The sequence below is a fragment of the Pelobates fuscus genome, chromosome 9, assembly GCF_036172605.1.
Source record: "Pelobates fuscus isolate aPelFus1 chromosome 9, aPelFus1.pri, whole genome shotgun sequence".
NCBI classification, from domain to species: domain Eukaryota; kingdom Metazoa; phylum Chordata; class Amphibia; order Anura; family Pelobatidae; genus Pelobates; species Pelobates fuscus.
This window is the reverse complement of record NC_086325.1, coordinates 162,494,356-162,513,297: the sequence shown is the minus strand read 5'-3', so window position 1 is coordinate 162,513,297 and position 18,942 is coordinate 162,494,356. Positions and strand designations below refer to the sequence as shown.

At 40.7% G+C, this 18,942-nt stretch overlaps 1 protein-coding gene across 1 annotated transcript in view; it reads left to right on the top strand.

Moving 5' to 3' along the window:
* CACNA1B (calcium voltage-gated channel subunit alpha1 B) overlaps positions 1-18,942 on the top strand; it is a 283,004-nt gene that overhangs the window by 171,435 nt on the left and 92,627 nt on the right. The window contains exons 11-18 of the mRNA XM_063432933.1: positions 5,918-6,127; positions 7,994-8,106; positions 8,948-9,060; positions 9,621-9,752; positions 10,281-10,353; positions 12,227-12,344; positions 12,698-12,765; positions 16,503-16,609. Coding sequence (XP_063289003.1) covers positions 5,918-6,127; positions 7,994-8,106; positions 8,948-9,060; positions 9,621-9,752; positions 10,281-10,353; positions 12,227-12,344; positions 12,698-12,765; positions 16,503-16,609 — 934 coding nt within the window. The remainder of the gene's footprint in view (positions 1-5,917; positions 6,128-7,993; positions 8,107-8,947; positions 9,061-9,620; positions 9,753-10,280; positions 10,354-12,226; positions 12,345-12,697; positions 12,766-16,502; positions 16,610-18,942) is intronic.

The following is an 18,942-nucleotide window of genomic DNA, read 5'->3' as shown; positions in this document are numbered from 1 at the left end:
GTGGTCGGATCATGCCGACATTTCAATGACGCTAGGGAGGCTGTGCGAGGCAACCCCGTGGACATGGAGGCTTAACGCCTCCTTACTGAAGGACCAGACTATAGCATCCCAGATTGGGACGGAACTCGACAATTATTTTAAAACTAATGTAACCCCGGACGTCTCCCTGGCGACGGTATGGGCGGCCCATAAGACAGTCATTAGGGGCACGCTCATTAAACTAGCTACTACCAAAAAGAAACTGAAATTCCAAAAGCTAGAGGGACTCCTGTCTGACCTGAAAAGATTAGAAACACTACATCAGAGTAGTCCGGACGACCGGACTGCGAGTCGGCTGACAGAGCTGAGGCTGGAAATCCGCCAGCTGCTCTTAGACGACACGGCCAAATCCATTACGTGGTCCAAAAGGACCTTCTATGAACACGCAAATAAGATGGACACTCTCCTAGCTAGAGTCCTGAAACCCAGACAAAGAGGGGGACATATCACATCCATTAGACACACTGACGGCTCAATTAAAACTAGCCCTCGAGACATCGCTGAGGTCTTTACTGATTACTATGCGTCCCTTTATAACCACTCTCCAGGTACTGAGGGGAGGACGGGGGAGGAAGAGGCCATGACAAGACGATTTCTAGCAAACTTGGGGTTGCCCAGACTGGCACAGGACGGGGTGGACGCGTTAGCGGCGGAAATCACGACGAAAGAAGTGGCTCAGGCCATCGCGGCCCTGCATGGGAATAAAGCCCCGGGACCGGATGGGTTCGACGGGAGTTACTACAAGGAATTCCGAGACGTGCTAGCCCCTCATTTGGCCGCCCTTTTTAACGACTTTCGAGAGGGGAGCGCTCCAGACTCAGACATGTCGTTAGCGACCATTGTTTTATTGCCCAAACCCGACAGAGACCTGACACTCCCGAGTAGCTATCGACCAATCTCGCTGATTAATCACGATATGAAAATCCTGGCAAAAATCCAGGCAACGAGGCTGAACCCCTTTCTGGCCACATTGGTTGACCCGGACCAAGTGGGTTTTGTGCAGGGTCGACAGCTGTTTGAGAATACCCGCAGGAATATTGATATTATTTGGAAACAGACAGTTACGCACACAAAAACCTTGTTAGTCTCCCTAGACGCTGAAAAAGCGTTCGACAGAGTCACGTGGACGTACCTGTTCACACTCTTGTCCCACCTGGGGTTCCCCGACCAGGCTATAACTCTGATTAAAGCAATGTATACAAATGTACGGGCACAGGTGAAGATCTCGGGTGCCCCTATGCGGCCCTTCAGGCTGTTCAACGGCACCAGACAGGGGTGCCCGCTGTCCCCTCTCCTGTTTGTTCTTTCCTTGGAACCACTTCTTCAAGCCCTTAGAAGTCACCCAGACGTGCAGGGGACCCGGGTGGGAGGCAGGGAGTTCTTGGTGTCAGCGTACGCGGATGATGTGCTCTTGACGCTCACTAGCCCCGCCACCTCAATGCGGGCCTTGCAGGTGGTACTAGACTCCTATGGCGCCGTTTCTGGCTACAAAGTTAACATGACTAAATCCAGCGCCCTCCCCATCGAGATCCCCACCGACGAATTGGCAGCTCTGCGGAGGGCCCACCACATAAGAATAGATCACCAATCGATCAAATATCTAGGCATCAAACTGACTGCCGCTCCCGATCAACTCTATTCACAAAACTATACCCCCCTGGTGAAACAACTCATTAGGGATTTAGAAACTTGGCACGATCGACCCATATCCTGGATAGGGAGGATCCACGCAGTCAAAATGAATGTCCTGCCCAGGATTCTATTTTATTTCCAGTCACTGCCCATCCATGTATCTAAGACACAACTCGCGCCGCTGCAGCAGGCGATAGGGAACTTCGTTTGGCAACACAGACGCCATAGGGTAGCGAGACACACATTACATAGGCCAAAGGACAGGGGGGGTCTTGGACTGCCCGACCTATATGGGTACTACTTGGCGACACAATTGTCGCAAATAGCTCTATGGCACTCGCCACCTGGTGAGAGGAAGTGGGTGGAGCTGGAATCCTTGATGGTGGGGGCGGACATCCCCCAGCTACTCATATGGGTTCCCAGAACACATAGACCCATCATTAGATCAACATGTCCAGCGATATTGAACTCTATTCATCTGTGGGACAGAGCTCAACAGAGATACGGATTGGCATCTTCCCCATCCCCACTAATGCCGTACCTACGAAATAGAGCATTCCCACCAGGCATGGCAGCGCGTAGTTTCAGGAATCTTGAAAGTATAGGCTTGCAACGCATACAACAGCTGGTGCAGGGCTCGGAGATAGTGTCGTTTGATGCCTTACAACAAAGAGGCCATCTCACTCCCGCCGATTTTTTTTAGATACATCCAAATAAAAGATTTTGTACAAAAGCCCTGGGTCAGGGAGGCGGCTCGAAAACCCATGACATTCTACGAACAAATATGCACCCAAGACCAAATGCCTACGGGCCTGATTACCCGGCTCCACGCTCACATCTGCTCGACAACTAGGGAGGGGAGCGTGCTAGCCTACACGGAACAATGGGAAAGGGACCTAGGGGAGCAGCTGGAAGGGATAGAATGGCAGGAAATATGGGAGGCAAACCATAAATCCTCTGTTTGTGTAACCCTGCAGGAGCAAGCAATTAAGACGATGTTCCGCTGGTACACAACTCCTGTCCAACTATACCGCATGAACAGGACCCCTACAGATGTATGTTGGAGAGGGTGCGGGGTAAAAGGGACATACATACACATGTGGTGGGAATGCCCCTTGATCGCAAGTTTCTGGCAACAAATCAAAAACCTCCTAGCCCAGGTATTTAACAGAGCTCCCCCCCTAGACCCTTGGGTATACCTACTTAGAGATCAATAGACGGGTGGACTAGGCATGAACAAGCCCTTATTCATAAGATAACGTTGGCAGCCAGGAGGGCAGTTGCGGCGGACTGGCTGAAACAATCCACACCGCCAATTAACGGAGTCATTAACAGAATTAGGGAAGTTTACTTGATGGATGATCTGACAGCAAGAGTTCGAGGAACACAAACACGCTTCCAGAAAGTATGGGCTCCTTGGGAGGCCTGCCCCCTGGGCTGACTTGCTTAGCGGACATAGAGTCTGTGTGATAGGGAAGCAGTGAGACATCGCTCCTCGCCTCCCCCCCCCCCCCAGCCCCCTCCCCTCTCTACTCTCTCACCTCTCTCTCCCTTCCCTATCTCTATTTCTCTCTGTAACACCTCTACTCTCGTACTGTGAGCAAGTAGAGATACAAATAGGACGGCACTCCTGACATAGGGGGGCTTAGAGGCATATACGCCACAACCCTTGAGGATCCCACCGGTCACCGGTATTAGATGAGAACATACACTGCTGTCTGCGGCAGGGGACCCTATGGCCCCTCCGGCGGACAGGGTGTGGTAAACATATAGCATCCTGCCGTAGGTACCTCACCGTTGCTAATACGCACCTTCTTAACGTGATAGCAGCACGCCCCCTGGGAACAGATACAATCCTGCGGCATGGGTGTCACTGTCCATTGGCAGAGGTACAGGTGTTAATTCTTTCCTTAGGGTTTCTCGTTCATACCCACATAAAATCTAAAAGTTGACGGCCAGTAGCTGGACATACCGAGGACTTCAGACGGACATGCGGCATTAGTAAAAGTCGTAAGTGGTGGTTCCTAGGCAATCACTACACACTTTTTCTCGTTCATAACCTTTTACAACTAAAGTTGGCAGTTAGTAGTTGAACGTACCGAGGAATACTGACAGGCATACTTTTTTACTGTACTGCACCCAAAATGCTGTATATATGTCAATGGCTGTGCATAATGCGATATTCCCGATGTGAGTGCATTATTTCCTGTCAACATGTATTGAATTACTGAACCACATATGCTGTATGTATGACGATGGATATGCATTATGTGATGTTCTCGATGTGTGTACGTTATTTCCTGTCAACAAAAATAAAGAATTAAAAAAAAAAAAAAAAAAAAAGAATATGAATTTAGTGTTTGAAAACATCTACAACACAGCTTTTTTATTTAAATGCTATTGTTGTAGTGTTTGAAAACATCTACAACACAGCTTTTTTATTTAAATGCTATTGTTGAAAAACTCTACAACACAGCTTTTTTATTTAAATGCTATTTGTAATAAGCCTGCTTTTCCCAAGGAAATAAACGCCTACAATCTTTGAGGTCACCAGCCTTTTCAAGGATTTCCCCAGAGGGGACAAACCTTTTTGCAACGATGTAAGAGCTACAGTTGTTATATCGAGGAGCTTGCATTATCTCCCGTCCTTACGCCCTCGCAATATTCAGGTCAAGTCACTACCCATCGTTAGGGCTGTTTCTATTGGCACACGGCCACTTACCTTCCCTGACCAATCATTCTGTTACTCATTTCCTGACATTTCCTGCCAAGAGAAACGAAGAAATGTCTCACTGTGTCCGAGACAAAATGGAAGCATTTCATACTTTGTTTCCTTTCAGTCTGGGTGAAAAGACATTGGTTTTAACCTGTCATAAATGGCTTTAAGTAAATAGATAGCTATTACTAAACCTCAGCTTAATTTGGATTATTTTATAATATTATTTACATGTATTTAATCATTGTTATTTGTTACAGTTCACACATTTTTTTACTGGCATAACCAAGATGGTTTATTTCAGCTGAGCATCGTTTGTGAGCCTCGTTCTTAGCCAACTTAATAATCATTTATATAAAAATTATCTACTGGAACAGAAAATATATCATTAGAAAACAATCCAGAACCGTTGGTTCTTCTGGGCCTTGGTTGACGCAGATCTCTGATCCGTGTTTTATTTTCTCGAACACAGTGTGATGTTCTGACATCTTAACCGAGTGTCCACCATCACAATACCCAAGAGGACAGGGGTCCCGGCTCCGTAGCAAAAAAACATCGGGGATGTGATACCCAATTGTTCTATATAACCACAGCAACATATTGCACAAGAGCCATGACCACAGCTGGACATAAAATAACATATTTGCTATCAGATAGCATTTAATTGTCTCCTTCCCAGAAAAATACAGATTTGGTTAGTAAAGGATGTGGCCCAGAATGTGGTTTAGAATCTGTCAGACTCGCCTCCCTATAAGATGAGTCATTTCCAAAACATGAGGAACACAACATTCCTCTCTCTTCGTCCTCGTTGTTGTAACCTCAATAAGTACACAAGTTTCTGCCTCAGTGAACAAACTTATGAATAATGAATCTGGGCAAGCAATGTATAATTAAGGTTGATAGTGTCTCCTCTGGTCCTGAGGACATCACAGAACACCTTCGATTAGTTCTCTAGTTAAAAGCATTATCAAAAATCATTGGAGCCAATGGCTGTCTGATTGCATATTACACACCTGCAGCTAATATTGTAAGCAAAGATATTTCCATTATTGCAATTATTTCTTCCCAGACGTAACTGATCCTTTCTCCTTATAGTGCTCAGGATTGTCTACTGAGGTGCTAACAAAGTGTTCTTAAAAGAGTAGGACTTATCGACCATGATGTCTAAGTACCCCTACCTAAATTTAACTCCTCCTGTATTTGTTTGTCAAATGTTTTTATCGTCTCGTAGCTGTATTGTACCTTTGTATTTTTACTTATACCATTTGTTCCCATGGACAGTGCTGCATCATTTGTTGTGTCTCTTTATAAATTATAATAATACTAAGAATTAAAATAATAAAACGGAGGACAGAAAGAATGAGATGAGCAAATTAACTTGTATTGTACATGTGTGGTCGGTAGTGGTGGCATTTCTACAATTAGCTACAAATGTATATAACATCTGAGAATGTCCTCTCAACTTTGTAGGACTGTCCCCACCCATGTAGTCTTTTCAAGTTTGCCCAACAAACTCTTTCACCCCTGTAGGTTCACCCTTTGCCAGATCAAGTCTGAAGAGTGGAAAGAATGAAGGATCGTCCTACCTCCGCCGCAAAGAGAAAATGTTTAGGTTTTTCATCCGTCGTATGGTGAAAGCTCAGAGTTTTTATTGGTTCGTCCTTTGTGTGGTCGCACTGAACACACTTTGTGTTGCTATGGTGCACTACAGCCAGCCTCCTTGGCTCACCAGAGCCCTGTGTAAGTATCTACAAATGGGTTGTTACATTTAAAAACATTCACCATTCATTTACTTTATTTTATTTGTGTTCTCATATATATTGGCTTAAGTAGATAGCATTTATTGAGTTTATCTGGTGATGGGTTTTCATAGCTAATCTATAAATTATCATCTAAGACGTCCAGTAAGGCCACCAAGAGTCCAACGTTTAAGGTGAACAAGGCTGCTAAATTCATAGGTACTTTTTCTTAGGTTGCTTTGTGAAGCCAATCTTGGGAGACTTTCTAAACAGACTCAAACATCATTCTCCCTGTCCCTTTACATTCTAGGTCTCGATGCCATCTACTTCAACCGCCCCATCTTAAGTTCAATTTTCTTAATTATCTCTTGTTCCTTGATATTTACCTCCCTTCCCGCTATTCCGTTGTAGAGTCAAGTCATATATTGAAAAGGATCCCTCTGTCCCATGACAGATGAGTGAGGTGCTCAATAAGCCATCGACATACTGTGCTCTTAAAGTGGAATTCAAAAAGATCACATTTGTACCTTCCTTGCTTAGACCCCAGACAAATCTTTCCTTTTCAATCCTATATATACCTCATTGCTGCTAGGTCTAGTATTGAGTTCACTACATAGAAACATAGAATGTGACGGCAGATAAGAACAATTCGGCCCATCTAGTCTGCCCAATTTTATAAATACTTTCATTAGTCCCTGGCCTTATCTTATAGTTAGCATAGCCTTATGCCTATCCCACGCATGCTTAAACTCCTTTACTGTGTTAACCTCTACCACTTCAGCTGGAAGGCTATTCCATGCATCCACTACCCTCTCAGTAAAGTAATACTTCCTGATATTACTACATCTTCTAACGAGCAGTGGGGCGTATCACCAATAGTTCCCCTGTGTATATTTGTCTCCCACAAGGCCCTCTGCCTCGCAGGCTGTTGGTTACACAAGCTGCAATAACAAGGCGCTTATTTTAACATGTCTCTTGTTCAACCTAGATATGTCAGAATATAAAATATCAACATATTGTTACAGCATAAAAACTGTGACATGTTAATCCTGCGCATTACCCGCCTCTTATGGAACCTCTCAAGAACACTGTGTATTTATAAGAGAAGACAGACAGACAGATAGACAGAGAGAACAATGCAAATATAAAGTGTGCTCATAGCTTGGTTCTGGGAATGAAAAGATGAAAAATCACTATTTGCCAGCACTAGACCAGAAATAATGATAAAACCTAGCTTAACACCACCCTCACCAAACCCTACTAGCCAAAGCTGCCTCCAGCAAGGTCATTTATAAACACCTTTCATTACCCACCAAAAATCAGGATTATAAAAACCCAAAACACAATTTAGCAAAACATCTATATTCTGAAATCTTCTATTAAATAGGTTTGGGAATCCAGATACTAGCGACCAAAGACAGAGTATAGAGTATTAATATTGTAATAACAAAAGGCAAAAAAGTTACACCGTAACCAAAAAAATTGTACAAAAACAAAATCAAACAAATGTAAAAAAACAACAAAAAATAAAATAAAGCGAGACTTAAACAAAACACAGCAAATATCACTAAGAATCTTCCTGGTGAAGTCCAGTCTGATGTTGAGCAAGTAAAGTCCAAGAAGAATTCAATTTTCTCTGGTTTGGCGTTCAGTTATATATCTGAGTCTATCTCTTTGTTTCCATCAAAGCCAGCCCCCTCCAACTTCATGACCAATTTATGGTACCTGGTTTATTTAGGTTATTAATGTGGACTCAACTCTTTGATCCAAAGCACTTAAAGGGACACTATAGTTACCATAACAACTATAGTTTAACTTAGTGATTCTACCTCCATCACCATCACTGAATGGTTACTTTTCCTTACAGATTTTGCAGAGTTTGTGTTCCTGGGACTTTTCCTAACTGAAATGTCTCTAAAGATGTACGGCTTGGGTCCTCGAAATTACTTCCATTCATCCTTCAACTGCTTTGATTTCGGGGTGAGTTATTGAGGGATCCTGCTGCCATGGAAACAGTAAGATCTAAAATACAAAGTATTATATCTACTACATAGGTACATTTTTTTATAGATAGGGAAAAGATTTCTCATCCCTTTGTTCAATGTTTGTGTTTTCTGCTTTTTTTGCTGTGTAATGCACCGTTCTCTATCTTTGATGAATGTTGATTCAAATGAACTCTACGGGGATTATATTACCCATTGTTACATAAATATAATGCTCTGATAAATGGAGTGAAATAAATAAAAAATAGAAAAACACACTCACCTCTAAATGTATCTTTAATGGCTTCAAATCCACACGATCTTCTGCAACTTTTGCAGTGATATCTGCAGGAACCAGGATGCGGCTGAGATCGTTCAGTCAATCCTGATCATAGATTTGCTTGCAGCCAAGGCAGGATCTGGATAATCAGTGAGATTCTTGTATTGGATGCATGGACAGGGCTATTCACTAAGGTGAGATTTGTCTGGAATTCAGAGTGACTTCAAAGTGAATTTTACATTTAAATCCAGAATTGCTGAATTGGAATAATTTTCCAAGTCAACAATGCTTCCTGTTCAACTGGTCTTGAATTTAAAATCCACTTTGAATTCCTGACAGTTCTAACCTTCAGTAAATAACCATGAGAGACCCACAGTAGATCCCATACATATTTAAGATCTATTAGGCTAAATTTGCGAGCCGTTGACTATAGTCAAATTAGAGAATTTCTAAAATTTACTTTTCAGTTCCTAACAATTCACTGTTTCGGGAATGCCCCATGTCCTGTATTGGTTTCTGTGTTCCCAGAGTAATACTCTGTACTTCCTTTCTGTTGCAGGTGATTGTTGGGAGTATTTTCGAAGTAATATGGGCGGCCGTGAAGCCAGGCACATCCTTTGGGATCAGCGTCCTCAGAGCTCTGCGATTGCTCCGTATTTTTAAAGTGACCAAGTAAGACGATGAAAGTTGTGTAGCTTACAAAGAATAGTGACAGTTTTTTTTTTTACCGTATTCCAGGATTTAATATGCATTCTCCATGTTTGCCGAGTGATTCCTAACTGTCCACCTCTTTCTGCTTAACCCTGCCACCATTTTACTGGATCCCTCCTCCCCATTTGTGGCCCTCCCATATATCCCATCAGAATAAAGTTATCAGAATGATAGCACCCAGTCCCAAATGCATGGAAGGTCCTAGCAATACACAGTATCTCCACACATTGCCCCGAAGCCGTGCGACAGATCACTCATTGACACAGTGTATCGAAATATTTCCTCCAACGTCCTGAGAGATCTATTCTTTTATATTCTGTTTTGGTAACTCTAGGTAACTCAAGACTCTGGTATACTGGGTGTCGATGTCAAAGACTAGATATTCCACGATGATCAAACGTATTGTTCAAAGTTTATGGGTCTGCACTCATGGGGTGCTTAGGGTTCATCATTACTAATGTAGGCCTTTGTTTTTTAAAGTATAAGATCTTGTTGGTCATACTGAGCCCCAATCCTTGCAGGTATTGGAATTCCTTGCGGAACCTGGTTGTGTCTCTGCTAAACTCCATGAAATCCATCGTCAGTCTGTTGTTCCTACTTTTCCTGTTTATTGTGGTCTTCGCCCTGCTCGGGATGCAGCTGTTTGGAGGACAGTAAGTGGCATTGCATTTGTTGTCCTGTTTGTTATTGCTGTATAAATGGCATGTATGTCTAACCGATACAGTCTGATGATGGGCTTACAGAGTAAACATGTAACACCTGTAACTAAAACACAGTTTATCGATGTAATGCGTGTTTTTATGTTGGTACAAGGAAATTGCATTTCTTTTTAATTTGTGGAGGGAAATGTGTACTTTCTAATGCTCTCCTGCATCCTTCAAGTCACAGAGCAGAACACATAGACCTGGATTTTTGGGGGAGGGAGGTTTGGGAGTCTTAGAACTCTGCACCTACAGACTCCGGAGATGTAAATCCAGTCCTGAAAGTGCGATGGGTTTGTAAGTAAGAGGGGGTGTAAGATGTAGAGAGATGGGCGTAATTTATCTGAAACTCCGCAGAGTTAAATAAACCGCTCTGTCAAAACAAATTTCATCTGATTTCTAAAAACCGTTACATTTTAACAGATGACTGAACTTTGTTGTGATCTCCAACAAAGATGTTATTTTAATTCCAATTTGCAGGTTTTACTTTGAGGAAGAAACGCGGAATACCAACTTTGACACCTTCCCAACAGCTATCCTTACAGTCTTTCAGGTGAGTTTAATAACGATTCTTTGTCTCGTAACGTAAAGTTGGCAGGTCTTTGTGTCTTTCTTATATCGAAGGATGTATGTCAACACCTTCCTGCTCAACCCTGCGTTTACATAGGGGTAATATCATTTTGCTCTGATTTTCAACAAAAAACAAAATCTAAAAATACGAACCATTCTTACTTCATCTCTCCATCTGGTGCCCACAGATAGGCTGCTAATACGTTCCTCTGCATGAAGCAGAGAGACTATGATGTACAGGAGCCTATATAACTCACATAATAAAGTGTTACTAATTATCAGGAAGAAAGAGGGACAGTTTATGGAATATTATAGAGCATTATTGCTGGCTGAAATACAACTACATATTTTCAATCATGTAACCGTATGTGTTACAAAAACTGGTATAGTAGATACCCTGTTTGCCTATTCCTCCCGAACTGCTGAACCTTAGTGATTATAGCTGCAGTTCGGGTGTAGATACGAATAGTTTCAGACGAATGCAGCTTCCAAGTAGTTTCTCCCCAGCAAGTAGATAGTTACCCAAACATGAGCCTAGACTTCATGAAGGGTACAACAGGAATTAACTTTAATGGTGCCACACTGGCTTTCATGCAAGTCCTCATGTAAGGGGACCTCCCACATGGACCTTGTGGGGGACAGGGACACAAAGGTTTCAGCCAATAATATTACAGTGACAAAGTGTGACACTCCCAGTACAAACAGACAATCCCCTCCTCTCTGCCTGCGAGATAACGGAGTCAAATAACTTAGTAACTCGATTATCTCCAGGCAGAAAAAACATATCTTTCCCAAAAAGTACCCTAAAACACATGGCATTCCCATAAATGTCCTATCCCCTGATAGCCCTGATCTGGGTGACCAACATATCAAAAAATCACCCAGATAAGTTCAGGGGTTTTTGAAGTTTATGAAAGTCCCATTTGTACCGAGCGCACACAAGGCTCCTGCCCAGAAAGAGTTCCATGAGTTTAGGCTGTGCGGTCAGTCTATTTTGAAAAGTCATAAAACCGAATAAATGCATTAACGGAACCCCCTGTCTCATAGTAGCGATTGTTCCCCTGGTTCGTGGGAACCAAACTACCGAACAGCGCTCTCCTGGCTGTTCGGGAAAAGGAAGCAGGCGTTCGGATACTTTGACCGGTGTTCGGGAAGTCGAGTGTCTGATTTTAGTTCCAGACACTCGACGACCAAGTCCCGCTGCCTCCTTATGTGCGAACAAGATGGTCGCTGTTTTCTCTTGCACGTGGCATTCGGTTATACGAACGGCGGCCACACAGGGAGAGCACTCAATCGACGGTTTCTTTTGAAGGTAATGAGCCGGGGAGTGGTCGGTGTTCGGTAGTTACAGCTACCGAACCAATAAAACATAAAAAGTCCGAATGGCAATAAAAAGTCCAAAATAGCAGGCTATTTTCTTCACAGTATGTACTGTATGTAATCTTATATTCATATCTTACTGGCATTTTTGGTAATCTGGGTTCCCAAAATACCAGCAGATTCCCTTAAGAGGAGGAGGCTGTGTACATGATCATTTTTCTCTCTAAATTGTATATAGTAAAGTGATATTCTATAACAGCTGATATTTAGAATCCACCCATGTCACCCCACACATGTTAAGATACAACTGGAATTATAAATTATTCAAATTATATTCTAGGTATGTTCTGCATTGGTTTTAGTGAATGATATACATTCTGTCCTCAAAGATATCTCGCCAGTGACGAGGTTAATCCTGCATGGTGATAGTGTTTTCTCATATTCACAGTTTATTACGGGGGGTTGTCTGTCTTCGTTTTCTGTTCCTGTCTTATTTCCTTGCTGTGTGTCACCTTCTGTTGTGTTTTGTGTCGTAGATCTTGACCGGCGAGGACTGGAATAACGTAATGTACTTTGCCATTGAGTCACAAGGGGGCGTCAGTAGAGGAATGTACTCCTGCATTTACTTCATCATCCTCACATTATTTGGGAACTGTATCCTTTGCCTGTAATAGCGGACATTCTGTTGGAGAATGTTGTTTGCCTGTAAAGAGCTGAACGAAACAAAACTCGGCTCTCTTCGTTGGTTCATAATGTGTATATTAACATTCCGTACCAGGGTTAGAAAAATTCTTTGTTATTACAATAGTCCTTCCATATCATCAATTTTTAAGAGGTTAAAAAATAAAGTTCCCTATTAAAAAGGTATTTTTCAAATAATTGACCATGTGCACAATTTCCATAGTCCTACTTTTTTTTATTTCTATGTCATTCACGCCATAGTCGATGTTTATAGGAAATGCCCCTCTGGATGGTAGAGCTTTGATCCTCAGCTGGCGTATAACTAGATACCCTTCTGAATGTATTTTTAGCCATCGCTGTTGATAATCTGGCAAATGCACAGGAGCTAACCAAGGTACGTAAATCTGGACACCGCAAGGAATGGGTTACATCAATACATTGATACATTCATTCTAATAAACTGATTTAGCAAATATTACTTTCTAAGACAACTCACAGTTAAGGAGATTCACAATCTGCTAACACGATATCTGAGATAGAGTAGATCGATGGGTGAGCCACATTATGGGGTTGCTAAACAACGGGGATCTGATTATTTAGATTTAGACCCATGATGTCTAGTGACCCCAAAACTGGTATCGGGGAGATTTGATTGTGTAAATCCATGTGCCAGTTATGAAAGGGATTGGGTAATGCATAAAAGAAGAGAATTGGGTGCAAAAACTTTAGATCTGAAGATATATGGATTTAATCACTAAAACCTAAACTGTAGTATACTGAGATCCAAATGGCAAAGTTGAGGCTAAAACAGTCAACTTGTGACTACAGCTGATCTGGAGAATTATTCTATATCAGCAAGTTTAGCCTGAATGTTGCGATCTAGATTTGATTTGTTACAATTCGGAGTTAGGTGAATAACTCTGACCTGTCTGAAGAAAAGAATTCTGGGATATAACACAGAGGACGATGGGTGAGAATTAATCATACTTTTTTTTAAAACACGACTAACTAAACGAGAATTGACGAGGTGATTGCTTATTTTAGGATAAAATTTACTAACTTGAAATATTTTCCAATTTGACTAATCCGCCCTAAACGAATCACCCCCCCTTATCGGATCTCCGCAGATCACTATTTAGTGAATAAGCCCTTACTGTATTATGCCTGGCAGAGTTCCTTTAAGGATCTGAATATTGTGCCATCCCCTTTTCGTCCACTGAGCTCCCATACCCCAATGAATACATTATAATTATCTTACAGCTTAGAGAATCGTTACCCAAGATCAATGCGCACTGTGCGGATTAGAACATCCTGTTTTATTTATATATATATACAAATGTATTCATGTGATACTTTTCATTCTGACAGGAGAAGCTGCGCGTGGGGCAGGGTTGTACATCTCCCAATAAAATTTTTTTTAAGGATGTCTGAAGGTCTCGCTCTGTTAGGATGATTTTATTAAAGTACGGACTGTTGGGAATTCTAAGAACATTTTTATACTTAGGCAAAACTAGCTAAAACAGAATATTCTTTAAGTCAGATGTGCTTTCTCGTGGGATATTTTAGTCTAAACGTTGAAATTCGTTTTGAATTATTTTTTTTTCCTGGCAATTCACTCTTACGTGGATTACCTTGCCAGATATTTTCCAGATATGTGGTACAAGTATTAGAAAATACAATAAAAAATACCCAGATTTTTTATCCCTGTATCATTGTTGGACTTTTGAAGTGGTTTGTCTGAATCAAATACCTTTCAATACACAGTCGCACAAATCGATCCATCTTGGATTTACCTGCGGACTCTTATTCATTAAGTAAATTCTTGATTTATAATTGAATTATGCGGGCGTGGATTTAAAGGACTTTGATTTGAATTTGATGTGATCCGAATTTGATTTGATACAGTTTTCAAAAAAATGACGCTTCAGAGGAGATATGAAAGCATTATACAAATATATTCGGGGACAATACAAACCATTGTGTGCAAATCTTTACCAGTATGGGGGACAATTTAACACGTACAGTGTTCTGAAAAATGGTGCAAAGTACTATATAGTGCTGCAGTCACCATGGAAACCAGCAGGCACACATTCCATTAGTGGCTCCTCGCCTTTTTCATATTTGCACCAGTTTTTTGTAGCCTGGAATTAGGAAAAAAGTAGTCTAGTTCAAGTGCATGATGGGATTTTAATATACTATGCTAAAATATATATCCCCCCCCCTCCCCCCAATATATTTTTGTGTTGCTTTTTGTCTGTATAAAATCTATGCATGACGAGGAAAACCAGACCCTAATTACCGACTCCTGGAAGTAATTTGTCTTATAAGAATTTATTTATGAGAATACAAGTGAAAAGTGAAAATGTTTTTTTTTTTTTAAGGCTCATACATTTTTGAAGCTGTCAGAGTCTGAGAACCCATATTACATGTGTCTTTCTCTAATTTAGCTGTAGATTGGTGCACTTCCTGAATCGGGCCAAATCAATCGTTTTTCAAATATACTGTATTAAAATGAGTAGAGACATCCAAAAACCCTACATAAATTTACAGCCACAGACTGCAATGTATAACATTATGGGACACTACATCACCGAAGCTGTGTTCAGATGTAAATAGGATGTTAAATTGGTTATGATTGATTCATTCTCAGGATAATTCTTCCCATTAAACATTTAAAAGCCTGACATGTGCTAAATATTTTAACGCTAGCAATGGTTTTATTTTTATATGGATCTCACCCTGAAGTCATAAAATCACGTTGTCTGTGTCTTATAAAGACGATAGTAAATCAAATAATTTTATCTTGTCGAGGTTATTCTCTAAACTCCGAACTGAAGCAATCTAATCTAAATAGCAATAGTTATTTGGAAAAAAAACTCTTTAATTCCGCTCTATTTACAGCCTGATTATTTTAGCCTCTATTCTGTCTTTCGGTTTGCAATAGACTTGTGGACAAATACGATAAAGCGAGGACGAATTTAAAAAAAAAATCCTGTTCATCTACGACAACCCAAATAAATTAATCTGCCCAAGAGTTACCTGTGGGGTCTCATAAGATGTATACTAACAAGAATTTTTGATTGAATTGTAGTTTTTAGTTTGTTAGATCTGGAGTTTCGTGAATAAAGAGGTTAAAGGAGAGCCTACCGTAGGACCACAGCACTCCCAATCACCCTATCTTCCCCAAGTGGGGAGAGAGGTGACACATTTTTCTTTTTTTCGTACCCCCTTACTGCGTTCTTTAAGTAACGGAAGATATAACATTTTTCATCTAAGCCCTAGAACGGCTCAATATTTGGAGTGTCCTCTTCTGAGGCCCATGGATACTTTGCAATAAAATTGTACAGTTTCTTTTTATCTCAAGGGTTTCAATTTCTGTGATTTTATACCCCAATTATGTATATTTTTACAAGATATTTCAATAAGAGTTCAAAAGAAATATCACTAATTGGTGTCTTTTATCCCTAGTGCATTTAAAATGTGCCTTAATGGCAGATTACTTAATGTAAAATGCTCTTTTCCCCACACTGAATTTATTTTAAAGTGTGAAATTAATGGGGTTTATAACTTCACTCCTTCTAACAAAGTAAAGGATATGACTTTCATTATTTTTTTATTTTTGGCCTTTATATCTGTTAGTTTGGCTTTCATTCCTCCACAGTCCTTTGTTTAGTAAAGAGTTAGCAAATTAGATCTAATCTGGAATTAGGACTTTTATTTAGATTCTTTTGTTATTTTTTTTTTTTGAATAGCTCAGCCAGATCACTCTTTGGATCAATATTACTAAAGTATTCTGGAACCAGCAGCAATCATTTTCTAGATCGTTTATCTAAGGGTGTCCCTTAGCCATCACCTGTGGAACTAGAACCATGGGTGATATGTCAACAGAATATTTCTGCATAGACATAGCCGTGGGGACATGTCGGATGGGATCAATTATTGTGAACCAGCAGGAAAGTTAAGGTGTAAGAGTTAATCTGGTGACATGGGATGACTGAGCCACTGAATCCATGTAAAGGCCTCATTTTAGGCAAATTAGGTGTTCTATCTTAATTTTTGGCGCCTTGAGGGTTCTTCCAATACAAGCATGTTTTTATTTTTCTGGTACCTAAAAAGTTTTCCCTTTCTCAGGATGAAGAAGAAATGGAAGAAGCAACAAATCAGAAGCTGGCATTACAAAAAGCCAAAGAGGTTGCCGAAGTGAGCCCGATGTCTGCAGCGAACCTCTCAATTACAGCGTAAGGAACCTCACTCTTGGGGTCACCCACAAAGCTGTCCTCTCTAAACCTGCGGTCCCTTAACCCTTTGAGTGGTGATATTTGTTCTGCACCATTAACACTCCCAAATCACTCAAAGGGTTAACCAGCAGGAGAGTTGGCTTCACATTCTAAGCCCTGATTTTAAACAAGATCAGTTACCTATTCCTGAATACCCATTGTATGATCCTGTCACCCACCCATCCACCCTGATGATTACTTACCCTGTAAACCAATCCATCAATACCCATCATATACCATATCACTTTTTAATGATGCATTTTTCCTGATCTCAGTCAGGAGATTCCTGAATGATCGATTAGTAATCAACTTAGCTTCACACAATTAAAGGAGCTTCAGGTGTATGTCAGGTATATTACCCTGTAGGTTCTTCAAAGATAGTTACAAATGTGCAGCACCCAACTTTTAAGAGTGTCAGAGTTGTACCACATCAACCATCATAAGACATACCGGCCACCAATGAGCGACTTTAGCAGACAAATGTCCTACGCTCCATTCACTCTACCATTGAGGACAGAGTAAAAGGACAACTGTCATCAAATTTTCACTGTTTGTTTTTCAAACTTTTCTTAAATGTAATGAAAATGATGTATTTTTTAATGATGTATACTCATTTTAATTTTATTTTCTTCGAGAATATTTAACTTTTTATCTGGCTGAGCAACGATGTTAGGCCAGACTCTACTGTTATCTGATCTACTGCTGCTCAACCCAGCTTGCCTTCTTCTGTGTGAACCTGCAAAAGCATGCAAGTTGGATTGAGCAGCATTCGGTCAGATAACAGTATAGTCTGTCCTAACAAGGCTACTGAGTCAGATAAATAAAAGTGCATAGTGGAAATGTGATGACAACTGCCCTTGAGCAAGGTACAGCTCACATTTACCATTCAACTCTGATTTCCACAACCTTAAGATGGCGTTGGCACCATATTTTGTGTGTTACAGGAAAAAAATTATTTTTTTTGCCATTTATTTTTAAAAATTTGACCCCAATTACTTGGCCAGCTAAAGCCAGTGTTCAGCATATAACAAGCAAGAGCTTCTGTTGCTAATCAGACATCGAAGTAGAGAGTTGATCACTTTAGGCAAACAGATGGCGGGCACCTGTTGTAGAGCAGATGGATGTAACCTTTACATACACCTGTTAAATCTCTCCATAACTTTCAATGTAAACAGTAACAACCCAAATAAATTAAAATACAAATTTAAAACAGTACAAAACAATTTATTTTTGGGGGGTCAGGGGAGGGGAGCTCACATAAGCTGCAAATTAGCGTAGCAATCTTTACATAGAGCCAAAAGTCAAAGTAGTGATGTTTAGACATGCGGTGGATATTCATGGACAGAGCGATTGGCCGCTGCATTCAACACTTTGGGGTTAAGCTGCTTGTTAGTGGTTTAACGCCTTAAAGGTAATCCATTGCCTGGAGACCTCCACACACCATAACAACTTAATTCCAACTTAATTCCAATGTTGCAGATTTGTTCCTTTAACATAATTTGCCTTATTCGTTTTTAGGTATACAAATTGCTTACTTTGCATTTACCATATTTTTAGTTAAACTCTTTATAGTTATAGAGAAGCCTACCCTGAGGTTACGTGACACAGTTTAGTGCATCAAACTAGCATATTGTATGCTTAAAACCTACAGGAAAAGTGCTGCCCCTAATATGTCCGATGAATTTGATAACAACAGAAAATCAGATCGTACCAAAGATTAATGTACCTGAAAAGAAGTATCAGGAAGTCTTATGAAATTAGCCTAGAGACCCATTCTTTAATTCTAAAATTTGTTTTATCCCTAAAACGAGTTTAGAAAAATATGATTTATGTTTTAGACCCTTGCCGTTATTTTAGGGCTCCCCGTTGCATTGTATAAGGCCATGCTGCTACAGTGAACAATTTAATATGCTTTGTTGCTCCTTGCCTGATGAATATATTATGCCTTTACCAGTCATTGGAGACCCACTAAAATTGCTGGGCATTCTAGGTTCCAAGTCATGGTATAAGAACCAATATGATAGATAGTGATTGCATTAATCCAGAATGTTTTCTGCATTACAGGCATGACAATGTATTCATAGTAAAGCCTCTTCCTCCATCGTTGATTCCCAATATTCCCCTTCCTCCATTCCTTCTAATTTGTTGTATTTAAGAAACTTGTAAATAAGACAAGTCTCAATTATATGTGTTTCCCCTACTGATATTCCCACACCCACTCCCAATGAATGCCTCACGTCTTCCTCTTTTTCGATAATACCCCTCATCCTTTTTGAACGTTTACTTTCGTTACC